The 20,602-nt window shown below is 41.8% G+C and overlaps 1 protein-coding gene across 1 annotated transcript; it reads right to left on the bottom strand.

The window, feature by feature from the left end:
• Positions 1 to 2,632: 2,632 nt before the first annotated feature.
• On the bottom strand, positions 2,633 to 16,646 carry nsd2 (nuclear receptor binding SET domain protein 2). Its single transcript, XM_018685519.2, is given in 23 exon segments — positions 2,633 to 5,763; positions 6,209 to 6,407; positions 6,582 to 6,688; positions 6,834 to 6,975; positions 7,259 to 7,375; positions 7,657 to 7,749; positions 7,751 to 7,927; positions 8,091 to 8,194; positions 8,809 to 9,011; positions 9,096 to 9,252; positions 10,456 to 10,635; positions 11,465 to 11,665; positions 11,760 to 11,886; positions 12,006 to 12,017; positions 12,019 to 12,096; positions 12,381 to 12,496; positions 12,631 to 12,739; positions 12,932 to 13,041; positions 13,731 to 13,910; positions 14,356 to 14,629; positions 15,061 to 15,227; positions 15,395 to 15,581; positions 16,006 to 16,646. Coding segments are annotated over 23 exon segments (3,978 nt in total). The 5' UTR covers positions 16,624 to 16,646; the 3' UTR covers positions 2,633 to 5,443.
• Between the last annotated feature and the right edge of the window lie 3,956 nt (positions 16,647 to 20,602).

Below are 20,602 nucleotides of genomic sequence, written 5' to 3'. Positions count from 1 at the left end.
AGGGTTCCAAATCTTAAAATCATGGTTAGGGTTAGGTTGTAATCAAAAAATCATGGTTAGGTAGGGTTACCAAATCTTTAAAATCATGGTTAGGGGTTACACAATCTTAAAATCATGGTTAGGGTCTATGGTAGGGGTTGCAAAAATCATGGTTAGGGTTCCAATCTTAAAATCATGGTTAGGGTTAGGGTTAGGGTTGCCACTCTTAAAATCATGGTTAGGGTTAGGGTATGGTAAAAATCATGGTTAGGGTTCATCAGGTTCCTTAAAATCATGGTTAGGGTTCACACTCTTAAAATCATGGTTAGGGTTAGGGTTGCAAAAATCATGGTTAGGGTTCCAATCTTAAAATCAATGGTTAGGGTTAGGGTTGGTCAAAAATCATGGTTAGGGTTCCAATCTTAAAATCATGGTTAGGGTTAGGGTTAGGTTGTCAATTTAAAATCATGGTTAGGGTTACACTCTTAAAATCATGGTTAGGGTTCCAATCTTAAAATCATGGTTAGGGTTAGGGTTTGTTAAAAATCATGGTTAGGGTTAGGGTTAGGGTTGCAAAAATCATGGTTAGGGTTAGGGTTGTAAAATCATGGTTAGGGTTACACTCTTAAAATCATGGTTAGGGTTCCAATCTTAAAATCATGGTTAGGGTTAGGGTTGTAAAAATCATGGTTAGGGTTATGGGTTAGGGTTACACTCTTAAAATCATGGTTAGGGTTAGGGTTAGGGGTTACATCTTAAAATCATGGTTAGGGGTTTTAGGGTTAGGGTTGTTCAAAATCATGGTTAGGGTTGCCAATCTTAAAATCATGGTTAGGGTTAGGTTGTAAAAATCATGGTTAGGGTTCCAATCTTAAAATCATGGTTAGGGTTAGGGTTGTCAAAAATCATGGTTAGGGTTCCAATCTTAAAATCATGGTTAGGGTTAGGGTTGTAAAAAATCATGGTTAGGGTTCCAATCTTAAAATCATGGTTAGGGTTAGGGTCTTTAAAATCATGTTAGGTTAGGGTTCCAATCTTAAAATCATGGTTAGGGTTCCAATCTTAAAATCATGGTTAGGGTTAGGGTTGCAAAAATCATGGTTAGGGTTAGGGTTAGGGTTACACTCTTAAAATCATGGTTAGGGTTAGGGTTGCTAAAAATCATGGTTAGGGTTAGGGTTAGGGTTACACATCTTAAAATCATGGTTAGGGTTAGGGTTGTAAAAATCATGGTTAGGGTTCCAATCTTAAAATCATGGTTAGGGTTAGGGTTCCAATCTTAAAATCATGGTTAGGGTTAGGGTTAGGGTTACACTCTTAAAATCATGGTTAGGGTTAGGGTTAGGGGTTACACTCTTAAAATCATGGTTAGGGTTAGGGTTGTTAAAAATCATGGTTAGGGTTAGGGTTGTAAAAATCATGGTTAGGGTTCCAATCTTAAAATCATGGTTAGGGTTAGGTTTAAAATCATGGTTAGGGTTCACACTCTTAAAATCATGGTTAGGGTTACCAACTCTTAAAATCATGGTTAGGGTTAGGTTTCAAAATCATGGTTAGGGTTAGGGTTAGGGTTACATCTTAAAATCATGGTTAGGGTTCCAATCTTAAAATCATGGTTAGGGTTCCAATCTTAAAATCATGGTTAGGGTTAGGGTTGTAAAAATCATGGTCAGGGTTCCAATCTTAAAATCATGGTTAGGGTTAGGGTTGTAAAAATCATGGTTAGGGTTCCAATCTTAAAATCATGGTTAGGGTTAGGGTTGTAAAAATCATGGTTAGGGTTCCAATCTTAAAATCATGGTTAGGGTTACACTCTTAAAATCATGGTTAGGTTACAAAAATCATGGTTAGGGTTCCAATCTTAAAATCATGGTTAGGGTTAGGGTTAAGGTTAGGGTCTAATGGCCCAAGCCATTTGACCTGTGATTTACCATATATTTTTTTGAGCCTTTGAAGGTTAGGGGTTAGGAGCCTTTGAGGGTCAGGGTGTGCAGCCTGAAAATTAGAGCCGGAAAATTGCAGCCGGAAACTAAAAAACTGCACAACGCCTTCTCTGTTTACTGCGTCAAAGTAACTTAAGTAAAAGAAACCGTTGGTCAACGTTTAGTAGTTCAAACTCCAACATGAACTACATGAAGAAAGTCAACACAGGGGCACAGAAACCCCACACCGCCTCCTAACGTTTCAGTGGTGTAATTGCAGCGCGATAGGCACCAAAGCACAAGTATTTTTTTTTTACATCCTGAACCAATTCATCAGACGCTCTGAAAGTGCGTTTCTTAAAGAGTATTTGAGTGTTTACTTTTGGTGTTGGACTTCAAAATTTACTGAGGCTTATAAGAATTGAATCCACATCCACAGACGAATCAGTTTAAGTTGTGGAAGTTGAAGCAACTCCCGCGTTCTACTTGGTAAAATTAATGTTTTTGTCAATGGACTCTGGTGTGTCAAAAACAAGCACTTTACCGGTCGTACTTTTAAGTGGATACAAGATTACATTGCAGCAATACTGAGCTGATTCCAAAGCTTTTTGACCCTATCAATCATTTACACCCAAAAGGACTGGAGTTAGCCTTTTAGATGTCACAAGTCATAAATAAAAAAATAATCAGCACAGGTTAGTAACAAAAGTCCAGTAGTCCCACAGACTGGATGCATGTTCGATCACTTTTTATTGCACGATTCAACAGATGTGAGAACCTGCACAAAAAAGTGTTTCAGCACTGCAGCAAGAAAAAAAAACAAAAACATACAATGTCAGAGAAATTGTATGATATTTACAATAGATGCATCACTATTACCACTTATACATTATGTACATATTAGTCTCTGGTTTACTATGACAGTAGTTACAGAATGAAACCCCTACGCACACATTACACTTCAGCTCTACAGGGAATTACAGTGCTTACAAAAATAACTGGCTGGACTACATTCACTCAACACAAATCAAGGTTAGGATGAAGATCGTAATGTAGAAAGTTGCAGGATACTCATAACTTTGCTGCACCTGTGGACATGTCCCATTCACATGCCCTGGGAAAAATGAAAACAAAAATAAACCAAAAAGGTGCAGTTACAAAAACAGCCTCATGTCGTGTCTGTACAAGTCAAAACTGGTTTTTGGAGATGTTTTACAGATCTCAAAAAGAGAGAAAAAGAGTGGCTTTCAGATAAAACAACGCCTGGATTCGAGATGAAATAGTCCTACACTTGTTTTTGTCAATGTTAAATATGAAATTAAAGGCACAAGAAACGTCTGTAGCCTCAGTATTAGTGGAACAATCTCAACCAACCAAAAAAACAGAGACTGGTGATATTAACTCTTAAATGTAACAGATTCAGTCAAAAACAATTATTTGAGAAACATACAATACTCAGCTTTTGTGTTCTTGTCACCCGAGCCGACCATGATTTAAGATGGTTTCAAAGCTCCAAGTACGGTGGCCATTTTAGAACATTCCAGACTCAGCTTGGTGTTACTGTAACAGCTCCAGTTTAATCAACTTTAAGCTCATCTTTTCCAGATGTATGCACTGATGGCGTCTGAAGATGGGACACGCTAGCACCCTCACAAAGAATCATGAGATGAACCTTAAGGGTCACTTTAATTTTGCTGCTCAAAATAATTTCTTCTTTTTTTTTTTTTCTTTTTTTGAATTTTCAGATCTGTGAAATGTTCTAATTCTCGTTTTGTCAGACTGAAGAAGGTGGAGCTGGTTTCCAGCCAGTCTCCATCACTTTCAAATACATGTGCTGATTGATAAGTTGGTAACCTAAGAGAGTTAAGCAGCTCCTATTACATGCACACGCAGTTCAGCTTTTTGAGTGATTACATAGAAAGTCTGAGGTTAGTAACTCTGGTGGTTTTTCTATAAATGTACAGCTGAGAATTAAGTGCAGCTGGAGCTCTAAGAAAACAGCACAGAGCTGAGTCTAACGTCTGAAAATGGCCACAGTGCTCTGTAGTTGTCTCAAGCCTCAGTCCTTATAATGCTTTGTCAAGTGAGGACATGAAAGGTTTAGGGAAATTTTGAGTCACAAGGTGTTAGCCAGTGTGCCGTTAGCTCATGTTAAAGTATTAAACAACAGGCAGGAAGCAGTTTTCAGACTAAAAACCTCCAGAGGAATTTAAAAAAAAAAAGCTGAGGTCTTCGTTTCAAACCCTCAACTACAGATGACTTTATCACCAATGACAAGCAACGGCTAGTGACACTGAAAGGCCTTCAGATTCCAAACAGCATGATGTGTGTTTATACGTTAAAGAAAAATCTTTGTACCTCAGATTTCAGATACTTCAGTGGAAAACACAAACAAACAGCACCTTAAGGTTAAGACTCAACACTTAAACTTAGAAAAAGGTTCAAGAGAATCGCTGCCATTCCTTCATTTATCTGGTTTTTACTCAGAGTGTGTCAAAGCCCTTTAAACCTCCCAGTAGTGTTTTTATGTCAGACGGCAGTTTTAAGAGCGTTCTCCTGGGTTTAATACTTTCTGTTAATCCCTCATTCTCTGGACAGACGGGCAGGTAGATAAACGGTTTGTAGCGCCATTGTTCAGCATCCTGATAAAAAAAAAAAAAAAAAAATTCTAAAACGTAAAACTGAGCTAAAACAAAAATAACAGGTTGTAAAATAGCAAACATGTCTACAGTTAAATGTAACCTATGGCTACGAAATCAAAGTAAAGAGGTCATCTGAGGCCTATCCATAGTGTCTTGGTGTTTGATATTACATCTGGCATATATATACTATATATAAAAATAAAAACAATCCATTTGGCAACCTGTTTGATGTCTTACACTATTCCAGTAATCATAATTTTGGTCTTTGATATACACATATATAGATATAGCTATAAAACTCTGCTGTTCAAGATCATCCGTGTTGAGTGAGGGGGTGGGAGGTGACTGAGATTCAAGTTAGCAGACAGTGACGCTGCCGCTCAGCATTACTTCAGGCTGGTTCAGTTTGTTTCTGCAGAAACCCACTGGTTTCTTTTGTTATTTTAAAAATCAAATAATCAAAAAACAAAGACAACAGTAAAACAAACAAAACAAAACAAAACAAAACAAAAGGCAGTCTGGTTGGTGGAAGAAGAATGAAGAGTTAGGATCCACAAGCCAAAGTTTCCTGACCTGCGCTCGCTCTGCTGTTTTGTGCTTTACCACAGATGGTTCGCCTCAGTGCAGACAAGTAAAAACAAACCTGAAAATGTTATTTAAAAAAATAAAATAAAATAAAAACAAGAAAAGTCTGAGCGGCGAGCTAGAGGTCGTTGCCGAGCATGTGAGAGATCAGCGGCTTTCCCTGATGACGAAGATGTACAGTGCCTTGGTTTCTGTGATCCTGAAGAAATTATTACGAGGGGTTCATATTTGTTCATGAACGGGAGGAAGCAGGTGTCAGAGTCTAGTTTGGTGTTTTGGCTCTCTGAGGAGGTGGGTGGGGGGTCAAAGGTCACTTTAGGCCTCCGCTGCTTTCCTCTTAGAGCCCTTTGTTTTGGCCTCGGCTCCTTCTGCCTTCCTGGAGCCTTTGGGAGGACGGCCGGCGATGGCGGCAGTAGTGGCGGTCGGTGCGGTCGTCTCCAGGTTGACGTCCTGATCCTGGCTGTCCGTCCCCTCCAGCTCGTCGTGCTCCAGACAGCACAGCTGTCCCGTGGGAGGCCAGGGGCGCAGCGCCCCCTCCTGGTGAGCCTTGCAGAAGGAGTTGGGGCAGAGCTGGCAGAAAGCCTCAGAGTTTTTCCCGCAGACGTCACAGTGGTGCCAGGGGCAGTCCCAGCGGCCTGCAGGAGGCGAGTATAGGGCAATTATTTTCATTACTGATGAATACTCTGATTATTGGGCTTTAATAACTAATAAACTATTCGATTTACTGTCATATATCACAAAGAAAAGCAGAAAATAGTCACGTTGATTTCTGTGAATCTTTGAATGAATCGGCAAAAACAACTCAACACTGAAGAGAGAGAGAAATGAACAGCTACAAACCAGAATTAAAAAAGTGATGAAGATTATTAAAAATGTTTTGGTCCTCATACTTACAGAGAGACGCCCAAACTTTAGTTAAAATCTTATAAATATAGTTAACTGGCTGGACAGGAGGCCGTTCTACAAACTGTAGAAATTCTTACAAATTTAAAGGCTGTAACACTTTTTTACAGTAAAAAAATATCTATTTTAAATGAAAAAGTCTCTAAAGAGGACTGATAACGTGATTACGTTTCTTACCGAAGGGTCTCTTGGTGAGGTTCAGGCAGGACAGGTGATAAGCTTTGGTGCAGGTTTTCTTGTCACAGAGCACCAGCTGCCCTCCGTCTCCACAGCGGAAACACTCGTCCTCCGACTTTTTCTTTCCCTCGCTTTTCCTCTTTTTGTACTTTCTCTTCAACCTCTTCCCTTTGGGATCGGCTGTTTGGCCGTTTGAGTTCTGCGGAATCAATTTGAGCATTTCTCATTGCATGTAAAAATTATTAGAATTTAAAAGGACGGTCCAAGAAAGACAGTACTGCTTAATAAACCTGATTGTGACTCCGGGAATTCATGATTTATATGTTCAACTTAAATCAGAACCAGACTTTGCAGCTCTACTAATAAAGCTCACCTTAGGACGATCACCGAGAAAACCGCTGCAGTTCGGGGCGCCGCAGCGACAGACGGTCTTCTCGTTGCCGAGGCAGTCCAGGTTGTAGTTAAAGGTCAGCTCAGTCCCTGCGATCCAAACAAAAAAAATGAACGAATGAATAAAACTAGATGGACATAAACACAATGAGCGAGTGTCCTCTTTATCCCTGAATAATTACGACCCATCTCATTCTTTAAAATTCACCTCGGCCTCATTGGTAACCCGTCTCACCTGCTGGGATGTCACAGACGGCGAACAGGCCGACCCGGGTGTCGCCGTTCACCGTCCACTTCTGCGTCTCACAGTTGGGCTGACAGCTGTGGTTCATGAAGCGAGAGTAGTTTCCTTTTGGACCAGCATCGATGATTCGATCCTTAAAAAAGAAAAAGGAGGCGTTTGGTTTCTTAATCTTTTCTTATTTCTATTTTGATCATTAGCATTAAGAGTAGATCCATTTATGAGGATCCACTGGTATTTGTAGTATTGACCACTGTAATGTTACAGCCGTCTGTAAAGCAACATTCCCAATGCAATACCATTTTGTTGCTCTAGCTCTGAGTGGAAATGGAACCGCTGCTGAGAAAACAGCGTCCTGACACTGCAGAGCAAAAACAAATCACACATATACCAAAACACAACGGACAATCCACACTAACCTTGTCGATGGTGAGCATGTAGAAGTCCGTGATGTTGTTTTCTTGGGCGTACTTAATCCTCGCCCTGCACTCCTCCTCATCGATCAGCTCTCCGATGTATTCGTTCACAAACTCGCCCTGTTTGAGAAACGCTACCATCAGACCACAGACCAGCGCTGCCTCGATACTGGAGAGCGTCCACGGTGCAGGTGTTTTAAAAACGCAAGATAGATAGGCTACAGCGCCTATAAAAGTATTCAGACCCTTTCGGCGATTTTTATGTTCCACAACATTAAATCGAAGGGAAATTAACTTTGTTTGAACAAACTGGACATATGAACCTTTAATAAAGATGAATGAATCTTGACACTAAACACGAGGAAAGACTGTTTTATGCTCAGAAAGCCTCTCCCTCTCACCTTCTTGATGTCCCGCAGGGAGACCAGGCCCCAGCCTTTTCCGGGAGTCTTGATGATCTTGGTCTCTGGGTAAAGGCGTTTGGTGAAGTCCTGGATTACAGCAGCGCTCCCCGCTGGGACACACCTGAGGGTGGCACTCGTACTGAAGCATACGGTTCAGACACTCGGACTCGAACCCACACGGCCTCTCGTCTGTCGGTTTGCAGTTACACTTGGGGATCTCGGAAATGTCTGCGGTGTAGACCTGAACTTTGCCGACTGGTTTGTTGACCTGAAAAGAAGGAAAATCATCAGCATATTGAAACGTTAACATTTTTAAATGAAGCCATGAATCTAATCCAGAAAAGATTAAAGTAAAACATTCAAATTATTAACATTCTTCGCAGTTACGCCAACAGAAAAAAAAAGAAGAATCATATGATGAGATTTCTCACCTTGATAAATTTGTACGGCGGTGGTTTCCGGCTGTTCTCTTGCGCTTCCTTGGCCTCTCGTTTCATTTTTATCTCCTTGAACCGAGCTTCGGCCTCCAACAGAGCTGAGGAAGCACAACAACGTAAACACAAATTTAAGTTAAGACAACGCCTCAAAGTAAATGTTGCAACAGTTAGTGGCAGAATGATATGCAAATATAAAATCATACTGCGGTTATTTTGACAGATAATGTGAGTACAGTATGAGTCAAGATTTTGGTGGGAGTTCTTGAATTTTCTTTTCACTGAATCAAATATAAACGTGATGATGATGTGACACCACAATGCTTTATTTAGAATAGTATGTATGTTTTGTATTTAGCAAACATGGATATGGAACTTGGCCAAAGCGCAGTTTCATTTATATTTTGACTAATTGTTCAGCTGTAGTTGGCACAGTGTAACAAGTGGGTTTTATTTTACAGACTTTACTGTATATCAATACCTAAAAGTCATTATTTAAATTAGGACCAGCATACTTTACTACATTTTCAACATGGTAGAACATTTTAATTTGAGAAAAATTGTCTGTATCATAAATTTAACTTTTTGCTATCCCAACTTTAAACTGTGAAAAAACTGTGCTTTGATACAACTTTGGTTATGTTTATATTCCTCACTTCTTTCATGACTTTTAATGAAATTTTGCCTGAGATGTTTATTCAGCCGGGAGTGTTACCGTTCTTAAAAACTTTGCCGATGCCAGTCCTCTGATGCTTGCTGCCCCTGTCTCCCTCCATGTAGGGAAACACTCGGCCCTGGTGAGTCCAGAAGTAATCCTTGGAGCCGAAGAAGAAGACGGGAAACTCTCCGATCTCATGGCGAAGGTGCTGGATGTTGGTGGGTATGTTTCGCGGGTGGTGGATCTCTGCAGGCCACCATCTGAGGAGAAGCAGCAGCATGAGTTACACTGTGCATTCAGGGCCAAACATGCATGGAAACAAAGATCTGAACACTTTCTCTCACCTGTATGTTCCTAGTTTGACCCAGATGATGTCTCTGTATTTGGGTTTCTTTCCGGCTCTGCAGTCGTTGCAGAACCAGCTCCCGTCAGGCATCGCGATGTTCAGGCAGTCGGGGTGAAAAGCTGCTGGACAGGACTCACAACACAGCAGCTGCCCTCCTGCAACACACAGAGAGAAATCCAATTAAACCTGGAAGACATTATGGATGGGTGTGGAATATTTCAGACGTTTAGTTTCGACTCAGCGGCTGTAAAAAAGCTGGCATGTGAGCTCTAATTTACAGTTGAGTCATCTGTACAAGGGTGATAAAAACAAGCACAATAAAGCGCAAATGTTTAGTCTGACTAGCAGCCAAAAAAGCTGCCACGTACCCACTCGTTAATCGACCCACACATTGTTGTTCTGTGTGTTCTGGTTGCAAAGCGAGTGCGTACATGGGGAGGACTGACGCAGTGGCTCAGAGGCATTTTCACAAGAGTTTGCAATGAAGGGCATTTCAGCATCATCTCACACAAACTGAAAAAAATATTAACACCCATGTGATGTTACAGCTGTCTCCACATTAACTGGCTGTGATTTCAACTGAAAACTGACTCTCAGGAACTGCTGTAGTTCAGCGTTTCCTCAGTGATTTTCTGCAGCAGCAGCAGCGTTTGATTAATGGCTCCACACCCACTACAATTCAGCTTTAGTGCAGTCGACTGGGCCAAAATGATTTCCCTATTACACTTTACAGAGATTAAGGAGATATTAATATTTTTTAGACGACACTTTTGTTGCCTCGAGAAGAACATTTAGAAAATCTACAACCCTTTAACTTCACATAACTTTCTGTAAAGCCATTACAGCTTATTAAAGAAGGGACTGTTGCGGTGTTTGATAGTAGCCGGAAATAAACACTTCTGCTAACATCATGAAATAAAACAATTCAGGGAAAAACACTTATCACTGCTTATAATTCATTTCCTGAGGGGAAACAGTGTCAAGAGAGGTCTGGACACACAAGTTAGAACGAGTGAGATGGTTTGATTTGCACTGTGATCTGAATTCTCTAAAGCTACATGTGCCTGCAAGAAATGTTGTAAAGAAGGAAACAAACGTGTACAAAGAACTGAGCAAGTGTAGGAGAAGCATTAAAGATATTTACCAACTGTATTTCTCTAAAAACATCAATTTCAGCCACAACATCCTCAGTTAAAGATGAAAACTCATATCTGAATGGAAGTTGACTATAAAACTTGGAGCTTGGTTCTAGCAGCACAACAGAGGCTTTAAAACGACTGTACTTACATGGCTTGTTGGTTATGTAAACAACAAATCATCATTAAAAAGCTATTAGTGTGAGAGGAGAAGATGCAAACCTTTGGAGCAGACGAAACACCAGCTGACGTTAACGTGACTGTGGTGGCTGTAGCCCTTCTTGGCGTTGAAGTGGTTGGTGCAGATGATGGCGGTGTTGGTGATCATCTCGCTGCCCGCGGCCACACACGGGTCACCGACGTGGTACGCTACCGGGCAGCGTAGGCAACGCATTAACCTACCTGCAACGTGGAGAGCGAGACACACACCGGATTACACAGATATACCAGTGACCTGAAACGGTTGGTTTATTTGAAAGTCTAGCCGTCACCTTTGGATATTTTTTCCATCATACAACCTTTAACTTTTGTCTTTATTCAAGAACGTGGTGTACTCCTGGTGGGGATTACCCAGATTAGTCACACAGTAGCAATGAAGGATGTCTGCATTATATTTCATTAAATCCTTGTTTTCATTGTCACCAGATCAAATGTTGTAATCTGACCATGACACAAGGCAGATAAAACAATCAGGGGAAACTGTCTTCACTGAGTCAAAAGCTCCAGAAAAGAGCCTGAAGTCTATTTATTGAAGGAGTCTTAAGTTATAAAGGAGCACTTTTTACAAATAAAAGCTACTTCTGCATCATGCTTGTAACTCTGGCAATACTTCTAGGTGAAATTGGCAAAAAGAAAAAACCTCACTCTTCTTTCTTTCTTTTCTTAATATCAAACATATCTGTTTTGAAACTCTTCAAATGTCATGAAGTTTCTAACTTATCTGGATGACAATGACGATTATGTGTTTCCTTTACAGCTGTTAAAATGGACAGCTGACTCAAAACCGTCCTTCCCACACAGCCTCAATAAAATTCCATCCTTTAGTTCTGACGTTCAATGAGCAAGAAATGAACAGCTTGTATAAACACCCAGATATAAACATGAAGATAAGCAGCATCTTAAACTGCACCAACGGATGAATTTGAGCCCACGTCTCAGGATTAAATCTTCCCTCCCAAATGTAAATCTAAACAGTAAAAAGTGACACAGGTGTAATGCTACGGTTCCTCACCCTTGGTGGATTTGTGCTTGGTGCGGCAGCCGTAGTGGCAGCTCAGGCAGGTGTGGAGCGGGCAGCGGAAGCCCTTGTTGTCGAACAACGTGAGGGGGTTGAGGCGGACGCACGCTTCGTGGTAGAACTTGCCGCAGTGTGGGACGTGGCAGCGACGCACCTCGCCCTCCGACTGCTTACAGGTGAAACACGAGTGAATTCCTGACGAGAGTTAAGGGGAGAAATGTTAAACAGCTGCAATGACAAACAAGGACAGAAATACCTCTCCCTCTGTCTGCACCAGAGAACGTCTCACCTGTGCTGCACTCCTGACACAGCAGCTTGTCGTCAGGTTTGAGGGACAGACCGAGACAGTGGAGGTGAAACATCCCACAACATTGACCTTCACAGGGCACCAAGTCCTCACCAGCCTGCTCGCACATCTGTGGGAACGAGATGCAGAGATTCAGACAGTTACAGAATTAAAGATCAATGGAAATCAGGACAAAATAAACAGATTAAAATTATTAAACACAGTCACACGCTGGAAGGGCAGACCTACCTGGCAGACGAAACTCCTTCTTCCGTTCACCTTTCTTTGTCCCGTCTAAGCTGTCACTCGGAGAATCAGGACGTCCTTCACTCCCAGAACCCTGCAGCAAACATGTGATGAACTATGACTAAAATAATGGAAATCAATAGCATGTCCACACCCGTACGTTTGTGCTCAATGACGCACAAAATAACTGAAGCCTATTCATTTCCTTCACGCCTGACTGATAAAGAAAACTAATCACAATTGCCAATGTGGGTTTGTTACTTGAAGAGTTTTGCTATCAGGTGGAAAATTGAGAGTTTTTTAAAGCAAACCGGTTCTCTACACTTTAAAAAGTTTGTGTAATTTAATATAATACCACCTGAGGTCATTTCCTCTCACCTCAGGATCAGGACACGGGGAGGACCTCCTCTTCTTTGCCTTAGCAGGCGTGGCCTGGTTCTCTCCATCCTGTTTCCTTTTCCTCCTACGCTTTGGTTTCTCTGCATCTTGGTCATCTGTGTACAGTCAAAATGTTTGAACTGTAATTACCAAGAACTGCAGGGCCACAATAAAGCAGCCAAGACGAGAGTGAAGCCACAGAACAAATCACAGAGGCGTGAATTTAAAAGAGAGTAAAGTGGTTGTTTACCAGTAAGAGGATCTTTTGACTTTTTCTGTCGTCTCTTGGTTTCTTTCACGTCGTCGTCAGTTTTCTTCCTCCATCGCCGCTTTTTGACTGTTCCGTCTGAAGTCGAAGCCTGAGAGTAAGTGGAATAAACAAGGAAACCAATGGTCTTATTGCATCAAATATCAATTTTCTCAGGCTTTTACTTTAAAAGCGAATGGTTTAAATTCTCCACGCTGACAGTCTTCTTCAGTGTCAATGATAACTATTTAAGAACAGGTGCAGTTTTGTGCCTCACTCGACATCACACCAGATGGAGACGCACCTGTTTTTCAGCATCTTTGCTCATTTTGCGTCTCTTTTTCGGCTGCTGGTCCTTGTCTGCTTCAGCGTCTGTTAGCTGCCTTTTAGAGGTCTTCTTTCGCTCCCTCTTGACTGAAGACAAAATTGTTTAAAACGTCAATTAAACAATATTTTCACATGGATTTCAGCTCAAAGATCGATCTAAGAGTCCCTACCTTGGCTGCAGCTGCAAAGCTCATCCACCTGAACTTTGTTTCTCTTAAACGAGACTACGTTTCTCTACGTAAAAATTAACTGACAACTGACTCACCTGAGGAATCAGTCCTCTGCTCTTCGGGAGTCTTTCTCTTTCGCCTTTTCTTCACTTTGTCAACTACGACAACAAAAGGCTCTTTTAATTTAACAAATCTATGTGGATGTATCAAAACCATTTTCCCCAAATTGAATACAAATGAGGATCAAATTATGAATGTTACTTGTTACTGATCTAGTTCTCTCTACAATGATCTGTGCAAATGTGATCAACAACAACTATCAAAGCATCTTGGGTGAATTCTGTGCTTATCTAAGCCTCAAGAACACAACAATAAACTTGGATTTACCCTCTCTCTACAGTCAGGAATGGAAATTCTTAAATACACAGGCCACATTATGTGATAAATTCCACGTTAATCGACCCACTTCACAATTTTACTGGCTACACATGGCAATTTAAAGCAGGAGATTCCACAGCTCTGGTAAACAAATACCAGCCATGGCCAGACTCGACTGAACTGATGGCTAGTGATGATCTGCTGCCCAGGTTTCAACTTTCAACCAACCTGGAACTGAAACTGGAAGTGAGACTGGCTCTGAAACATCATCTGTCGAAGAAACCAGCTTTGATTTCCTTTTCTTCACGGGGTCAGAGGAGTTGTCTGTTGCAGATTTTTTCCTTCTCCTCACAGTCTTGGTGGGAGACTGAGCCTGTTTGGGTCTTCTCTTTTTCTTCTGAGGTACAGCTGGAGAGTCTGGTTCAGGAGTGGATGGGAATCTGCAGAGAGAAAAACCAAATGTTTTCTCAGGGTTTCAGGTTGTGTTAGTATGATCGTGGTATTTTCTTTTTAGGGTTTTTAGACTCTGCTGTCTCAGTATTTCAAGATCATTCTTGCACAATTTTGGACCATTAGGTTCTTTGAGGATGAATTCGAAAACTGAATGAATTTCATCATTCGTACATTTTTCTACCCTCCAAACTTACATAGGAGCTAGATCTGCAGCAACTACTTGATAAGTCGAATAATCTTTTTCTGATTAAGCAGAAACTCTGATCACTCTCTGATGCCAGTTTCTCCAGTGAGCAGTCAACCTGAGCTCTGGGAAACTGGAGATTTTACTATTTCCTGAAATCTAACGGGCCAAATGAAAAATCAATTAGTCAGTTAGTTAATCGGCAACCCCTGGGACTGAGGGGGGAACGGCTGAGGGGTCGTTAGCGGGGCCTACCAGCAGTGAGGGGAGATCTAGGGCTCAGTCTTGACTCCGTTTCCTGGTTCATCTTGTCGCTCTGTTTTGGCTTCAGCTTCTCCAGGATGTGGGGGTTCAGGTGAGGCCCGTCATCATCGTACAGAAATGCAAAGTTCACCATGCGCTCATCCAGCGACATGCTGAGCGCCTCCTTGGCCTGAATGACTCCCATGTTCCACTGTGCCTGGAGTTTGCGGGGTACAGATGGAGCAGTCTGCATGACAGGGAGAAAACGACAAGGTTATATGACAAGTTACAAAAAGACATAATACAGTAGTGACGTTTTAATCATTGTGTTTAACCAGAAAGTGCATGCTGCTATAAAAAAAGATGCCACTAACAAATGGGGCTGTATTTAAAGACACAATTAAGGTTGAGATTGGGAGGGAAAATATCAAATTTAACAACTTGTGGATCAAGTTGCAAAATATATTCTGGTCTTTACCTGTTAACCAACTATTTGGCTCTTCTCCAACTCTCTAGAAATAGAATGATGAGCCGATACCTTGTGTAAAACATTTTAAGGAAGTGCAGTGTTTTAATGTTGCAAGGTTTCTGTGACAAGTCTTTCTAAACAGTGGCACACCACATCCCTATAAAAGGTCAATACACAAGGGTCTCACAAAGGACAAGAAGCTGATTTACCTTTTTGTGGATGACGCGGGAGGCTGCCTGCTTGTTGCCCTGGCTGAGCTCCTGGTATTGATCCTCCCCAGTGAAGGACACCATGTTCTTCTCAAAGATGTAGCCTCTCTCCGGGGCATCTCCAAAATACTGCACATGGTAAAGGAGGCCTGACCTGCTGTTGGCTGCTGAAAAAAAACAAAACAGGAAAAAACAAAGACTTAAATTAAACTAATAATGTTATAAAAACGAGACAATCGTTATAATGTAAGTACTTAATAAACAATGATTATTCAATCTTTAACTTTATAATAAATACAAAGTTATGAAGCAGAGGTTTGTGAGTGTATCTCACTTTTCTGTTTCGGTTTGAAGTGATTGCTAAACTCTGGGTCTGTGGTCACCATGCAAGGCCACCAGGGGTATCCTGACACCTTTGTCCACACCAAATCGCCAACAGAGAAACGGGTTGGCAAAGGACACGCCTCTGCAGCCTCCACAGCCTCCGCAGCCTCCTCCGTCGTCTCTGTGGTGAGATCAGGCTGGAGAGGAGAAAGAGGAATCAGTTAATCAATAGATAAAAATAGAAAGTAATAAACGTTCTGACACCTTTTCCCACACACTATTTCAGACACATACACATCACCTCAAGTATTTAATCCTGTAAATCTTAGGGAACAACTATACACATACATGACACTCTCTGCAGCTCTGCAAACATTCTATCAATTTTCAACGTTTTCTAAAAGTATGTAGAGACCGTTTAGCACTAATTAAGTACATACAGATCGATTTTATATCACTGTTTTGTCTTAATACCCAGCATAAGTAGTACAAAGTTATGTCAATGTTTGTCTCATATTACAATGTATTGCACTGCAGTAACTGCCACAAGCAAACATTAGTTTTAGTATTACAAAAAAGAATTCATCTTTTGTTACTTAAAAGCGTGAATAAAAGCAAAACCTCATCTGCTGCTCCAGCTCCATCTACAGCATTTGTGTGGTCAAGTTGCTCCACAGCGATGACAGAGGAGCCGAGGTTTGGTTGAGGTTTTGGTTTGTTAGGTCTCCCCCTCCTCTTCTTCGCATCCTGTCTCTTCTCGGGTCCAGATATAGTACCTTCAGTGGCCGTGGCCAAACTGGTCCCATTGGCACAGCATGGTTCAAACAGCGGCTGCTTGACCACCTGGGGTATTGTCACCTTCAGTTCAGGTTCCGTGTGAGGAGTGCAATTGTGCTGATGGGTGCCATTCGTAGCAGGGGCTTCAGCACCTTTCAGCATGGGTGGCTCTGGAGCGCAGAGCTTGGGCAGCGCGTCTTGGTCCCCATTCAGCACACGGGAGGTGAGGTCTTTGAGCCTCTCGTGGCTGTGGTTGTTATGACTGTGGCCGGCCATCGTCTGAAGGACGCCGTCTTGTAGTGTGGCGGCCAGCTGGGCAGCAGCTTTGTCCATTAGCAGAGCAGGGTCACTGCTCATGTCCCCCCGACCTTTCCGTACACTAAGGGACTCTGGCGGCTGCTTCATGCTGATCGGGTTGGCTGGTTCGGGCATCGAAGGCAGAGAGCTACCTTTAGTGTCCATCCCATCTAACCCCCTCCAGGCTCACTGAGCTACAGAACAGGGAACACACAGAAACTTCTCATTCCACAGGTTCAGTCACAAATCTTTAACAATATCATGCACCCAAATTTTTATGCTCTTCCCTCTGGCAATTTATAAAATGGCATTCTGGGATATGAATCCTATGAGCATAACGTTACACATTTTACAAAATGGCACTCAGTTGCTCCAGCGGAGCATGATCAGAGAGATTGGAGGACAGAGAGCTGCACCTGTCACGGAATGTTCCAACCGCGTAGTTTTGGATGTTTTTATGAGATAGGCGAAGCGACTCGATTGAACACAAGTCTGAGGCAACAATGCCTCAGAATAGTAAAAGAATACTAATGCCTCAGTGAAATCCAAATCCATACGTTTATCCCAACTAATGTGAAAGAGGTCAAGTCAAACAAATTCTCGATTACATCCATGCATACGAACAAAAACCACAAGGCGGGCGGAAAACCTCTTACCGCGACAAATTTCAAGTTGGCTTTCTCCTGGAAAAGGACTAGCTAGCTGCTAGCTGCAGACTGTGGCGAAGCGGTAAGGGAGAAGCCAGGCTGCAGGCTCCACCGCATGCAGCGAATGCCCAATGAGTGGGTGGCTAGCCGTGCCGCGTAGCCACCGCATCACCGGCTAGAAAAGCCGCGGAAATGGAAGCAGCTGACAAGTCCGAGTACTGCAACTGGAGTGCGAATAATTGCTGGACTTAAATGCATCCCTGCTTCAGTTAAAAGCTAGCGTGTTACATTGTGATGTGTGTTAAGTTAATTGGGCTTAGATGCATCATAACGCCAAGACGGCTGAACTTATCTCGTTAACGCAAGCGTTTGTAACAGCTGCTCAGTCGTTTTAAAGTTAACTATTCCGTTAAAGTGCTCTGATGGACAACGTAAAACACCCACTTTAGCCAGCGGTTGCCCTATAATGTCATGCACGAAACGGGCTCCGACTACAGTCTGAAGCGGAAGCCACGATGTGGGAATCTCATGGATTCCAGCTATGGACAAGCGGACAAGCATTCCCCATAGTGTACAACCGCATCTCTGTCAGCGCTACAGTCAGCCATTACACCGCATTCCAGCAAATAGACAAAGCCGCCACCCAAAAGCTAAATGCAATTAACGTACTAGCTAGCTATCCCACCCGATTAAAGCAAATAAGCGAATAAATAAACGGGTGCATGGCTGTGCGATTGCGGTAGCTGGTTTAAATTGTTTTGCTACTGTTTCACTAATATACTCAATTTGTAGGCGCCATGACAGCTCGTTTCAAAAAAAGCTAACGGTGCTAGCCAAAGCTAACCAGCGTACCATTCAAGTCAAGCCAAACTGCACATTTAACGTTAGCATAGTTAGCTAGCCTGCTAGCTAGCAGGTCCCTCTCTTGCTAAAATGGATGGTCGGCCCGAGCAAGTGTATTTGCAAAAACTCGTGCCGGCTAATACCCCCGGGGCTGACAATAACATGAAAGACCGTTTCTTTGTGGTTACCTGTTGAAACTCCTGTCGGTGGTTAAAGGGAGAAAATGTCCATATTCATCCTGTAAAACGGAGGCTTTCATTCAAGTCGAATCAAAAGCTTGCGGGAAACTCAAACTCTCCGGCCAACCAGCGCGAAAAATACTCACTTCCGATTGGTCGGGAGCGGAGAGAGGATCCAACCGGTCCTTTCAAAAAACCAACCGTAGGAAGTAGCTGACCCCGGTGTCTCCCGTCTGTTTTCACACCGTTTCACCTCTTTTCTACATTATTTTCCCACTCATTCGCTTTTACAACCACAATATGTGAATGTGTATTTGTTTCTTACCGAGAATAATGTAAATGGATTGTTGCTGCTATGTGAGCTAACGTTTAAATGTAACTTTTGTGTTGCCGTTATAATCGGTTTCCTCCTAAAATACACCGTCTTCACGGTTAAAAAAGGGAAATATGAAAAGGAAAAATACAGTAATTACTCACATTAAAATAACACCACTTAATAAAAGTGGAGTGAACTTCAAAAGGAAGGAGGGAACAAATTTTGCAGGACTGCATGAAGCCATTGCAGTCTGTAATATGATATATATAATATAATTGTGCTGTATTTGTCAGGGAGAGGGTTTGCAGTCTAAAGAATATGGCGTCCCTGGATCCTCCCTTCAAATCACAAGGGGGCTGATGTTAAGTGAGGTCCAGGCCCATGCTTCAATTCAATCTAGTCTAATGTCCTTCTTAAATGGTCCCTGTCTGGGAAAAGATTTGCTGGTCTACCATCCTCTGAACATGAACCCAGTTACCCCCAAGTTCCCAGTAAGCCCTGTGCAAACAGACCTCCTGTGCTTTTCTTGATATATCTTAGTATGTGGTAATTTGATTAAACCCAATTTAATTATTTGCACCACCTCAGCATAATGTGGTCCCTAATATAATCAGTGCTTCTGCTGTGTTGCATCTGGTTGCTCTCTCCCAGCTTCCTTGTTCAATAAACAACAAGAACTGTGTAGATACATGTACACTCACTGTACCTACTTTATTAGGCACACCTAGCTGAAACAAATGTAGGCTGATACATTAGCCCTGCAACAAATCCTCCCTTCATGATCCAGTTTATTTGAACTGTTTTTAAAGAGGTGCTGATTCAACTTTATGGTCATTTTGGAGGGATATAATTTGAGGCGCTATGTTAGTTATAGTGTAAGTGTACCTAATAATCTGCCAGTTGAGTGTATGAATTGTGCAGTATGTGTATATACATTCAAACAATGCTGCTACAATGCTAATTACAATTACTAGATCATTTGATCCTTTGTGCTACTGAACTTCTATATATTCTACTTAATTTGCAAATGCATATCTTTTGCACAATCGATATTCACAAAGGTTGCATTAGCTTCAACTTCCTGCTCCACCTCAAACTATCTTCTTCTTTATTTCCAGTATTTATTTTTTTAATACCCTTTCTTCTTTAAAGCCTCTGCAAATGTATACATCATAATTTCATGTGTAGCAGGGTTTGTGGCTCCTGAGCAGTTGCCCACTGGCTGATAATCCAGCCTTACTAATGTCAGTATCAGTTTTGATTCACAGCAAAGCCAATACATATAACCACAGTGGCCAAAAGCTGATAATGTTCCCTTAGAGGCAGAAAAGCTGAAACAACTACATGAGGTGCTGCTGCATGGATTTTTATCATCAGTTCCTCTGGTTGTTTTAAAATAGTAACACACAAGTCACAGAGAAAAACTGAGACCAAATAAGTTGGTCATTTTCCCTAAGCACAACAACATGGTAATGGCAGCTAGGGCACAGGCCCCACTGTTTCCCCACATGAATACTGTGCAGTGAATTCATGTATAAACCTGCATTACCATCAGAGGAAGCTAAGGGGCATGAAACTTACTGGAACAATACAAAGCACTTCCTCTCAAAATAAAAGCCCACATCCTCCGTACAACGCTATGGCAATGATGACATGTAAAAGTAGATTGAATAGCAATGGACTATTTAATCTGATTTATCCAGTACTATATGGTACAGCAATTTATTAATTTTGTTGCAGATGATACAGTCTGAAGATTTAATTGTGAAAGATGTTGAAGTTGCTTCTGTGTTTTTTGTATGTTCTGTTTTAGGCCCCCACAGAGTGCTGATCTTAACATCATGGAGTCAGTCCTCAAAAGAGGACACTGAGTGTACAAGCATACTGAGGAGAACTGATGCTGTTTCGGTCTCACCAACTCATAAATATGGGCTTTTGACTGATTAAAATCTCTGACTGACTAATGAACACATCCATTCCACCTCCCCTACCCTCTCCCACACCTTCAGCCCTACATAAACTGAATGCTTAAAACAAAATACTCTGCTCAGTTTGCACATTAAATATTCTTCCTCTTGTCATTTTGCGCAGACTTTTCTTATTAAGGCAATTCTTACTCTTATTCATACTCACACTCCTTCGTATGCATGTATGTACGG

This window comes from Lates calcarifer, linkage group LG19, assembly GCF_001640805.2.
Source record: "Lates calcarifer isolate ASB-BC8 linkage group LG19, TLL_Latcal_v3, whole genome shotgun sequence".
NCBI classification, from domain to species: domain Eukaryota; kingdom Metazoa; phylum Chordata; class Actinopteri; family Centropomidae; genus Lates; species Lates calcarifer.
The sequence above is the reverse complement of the archived record's forward strand: the minus strand, read 5'-3'. Positions and strand labels throughout refer to the sequence as shown.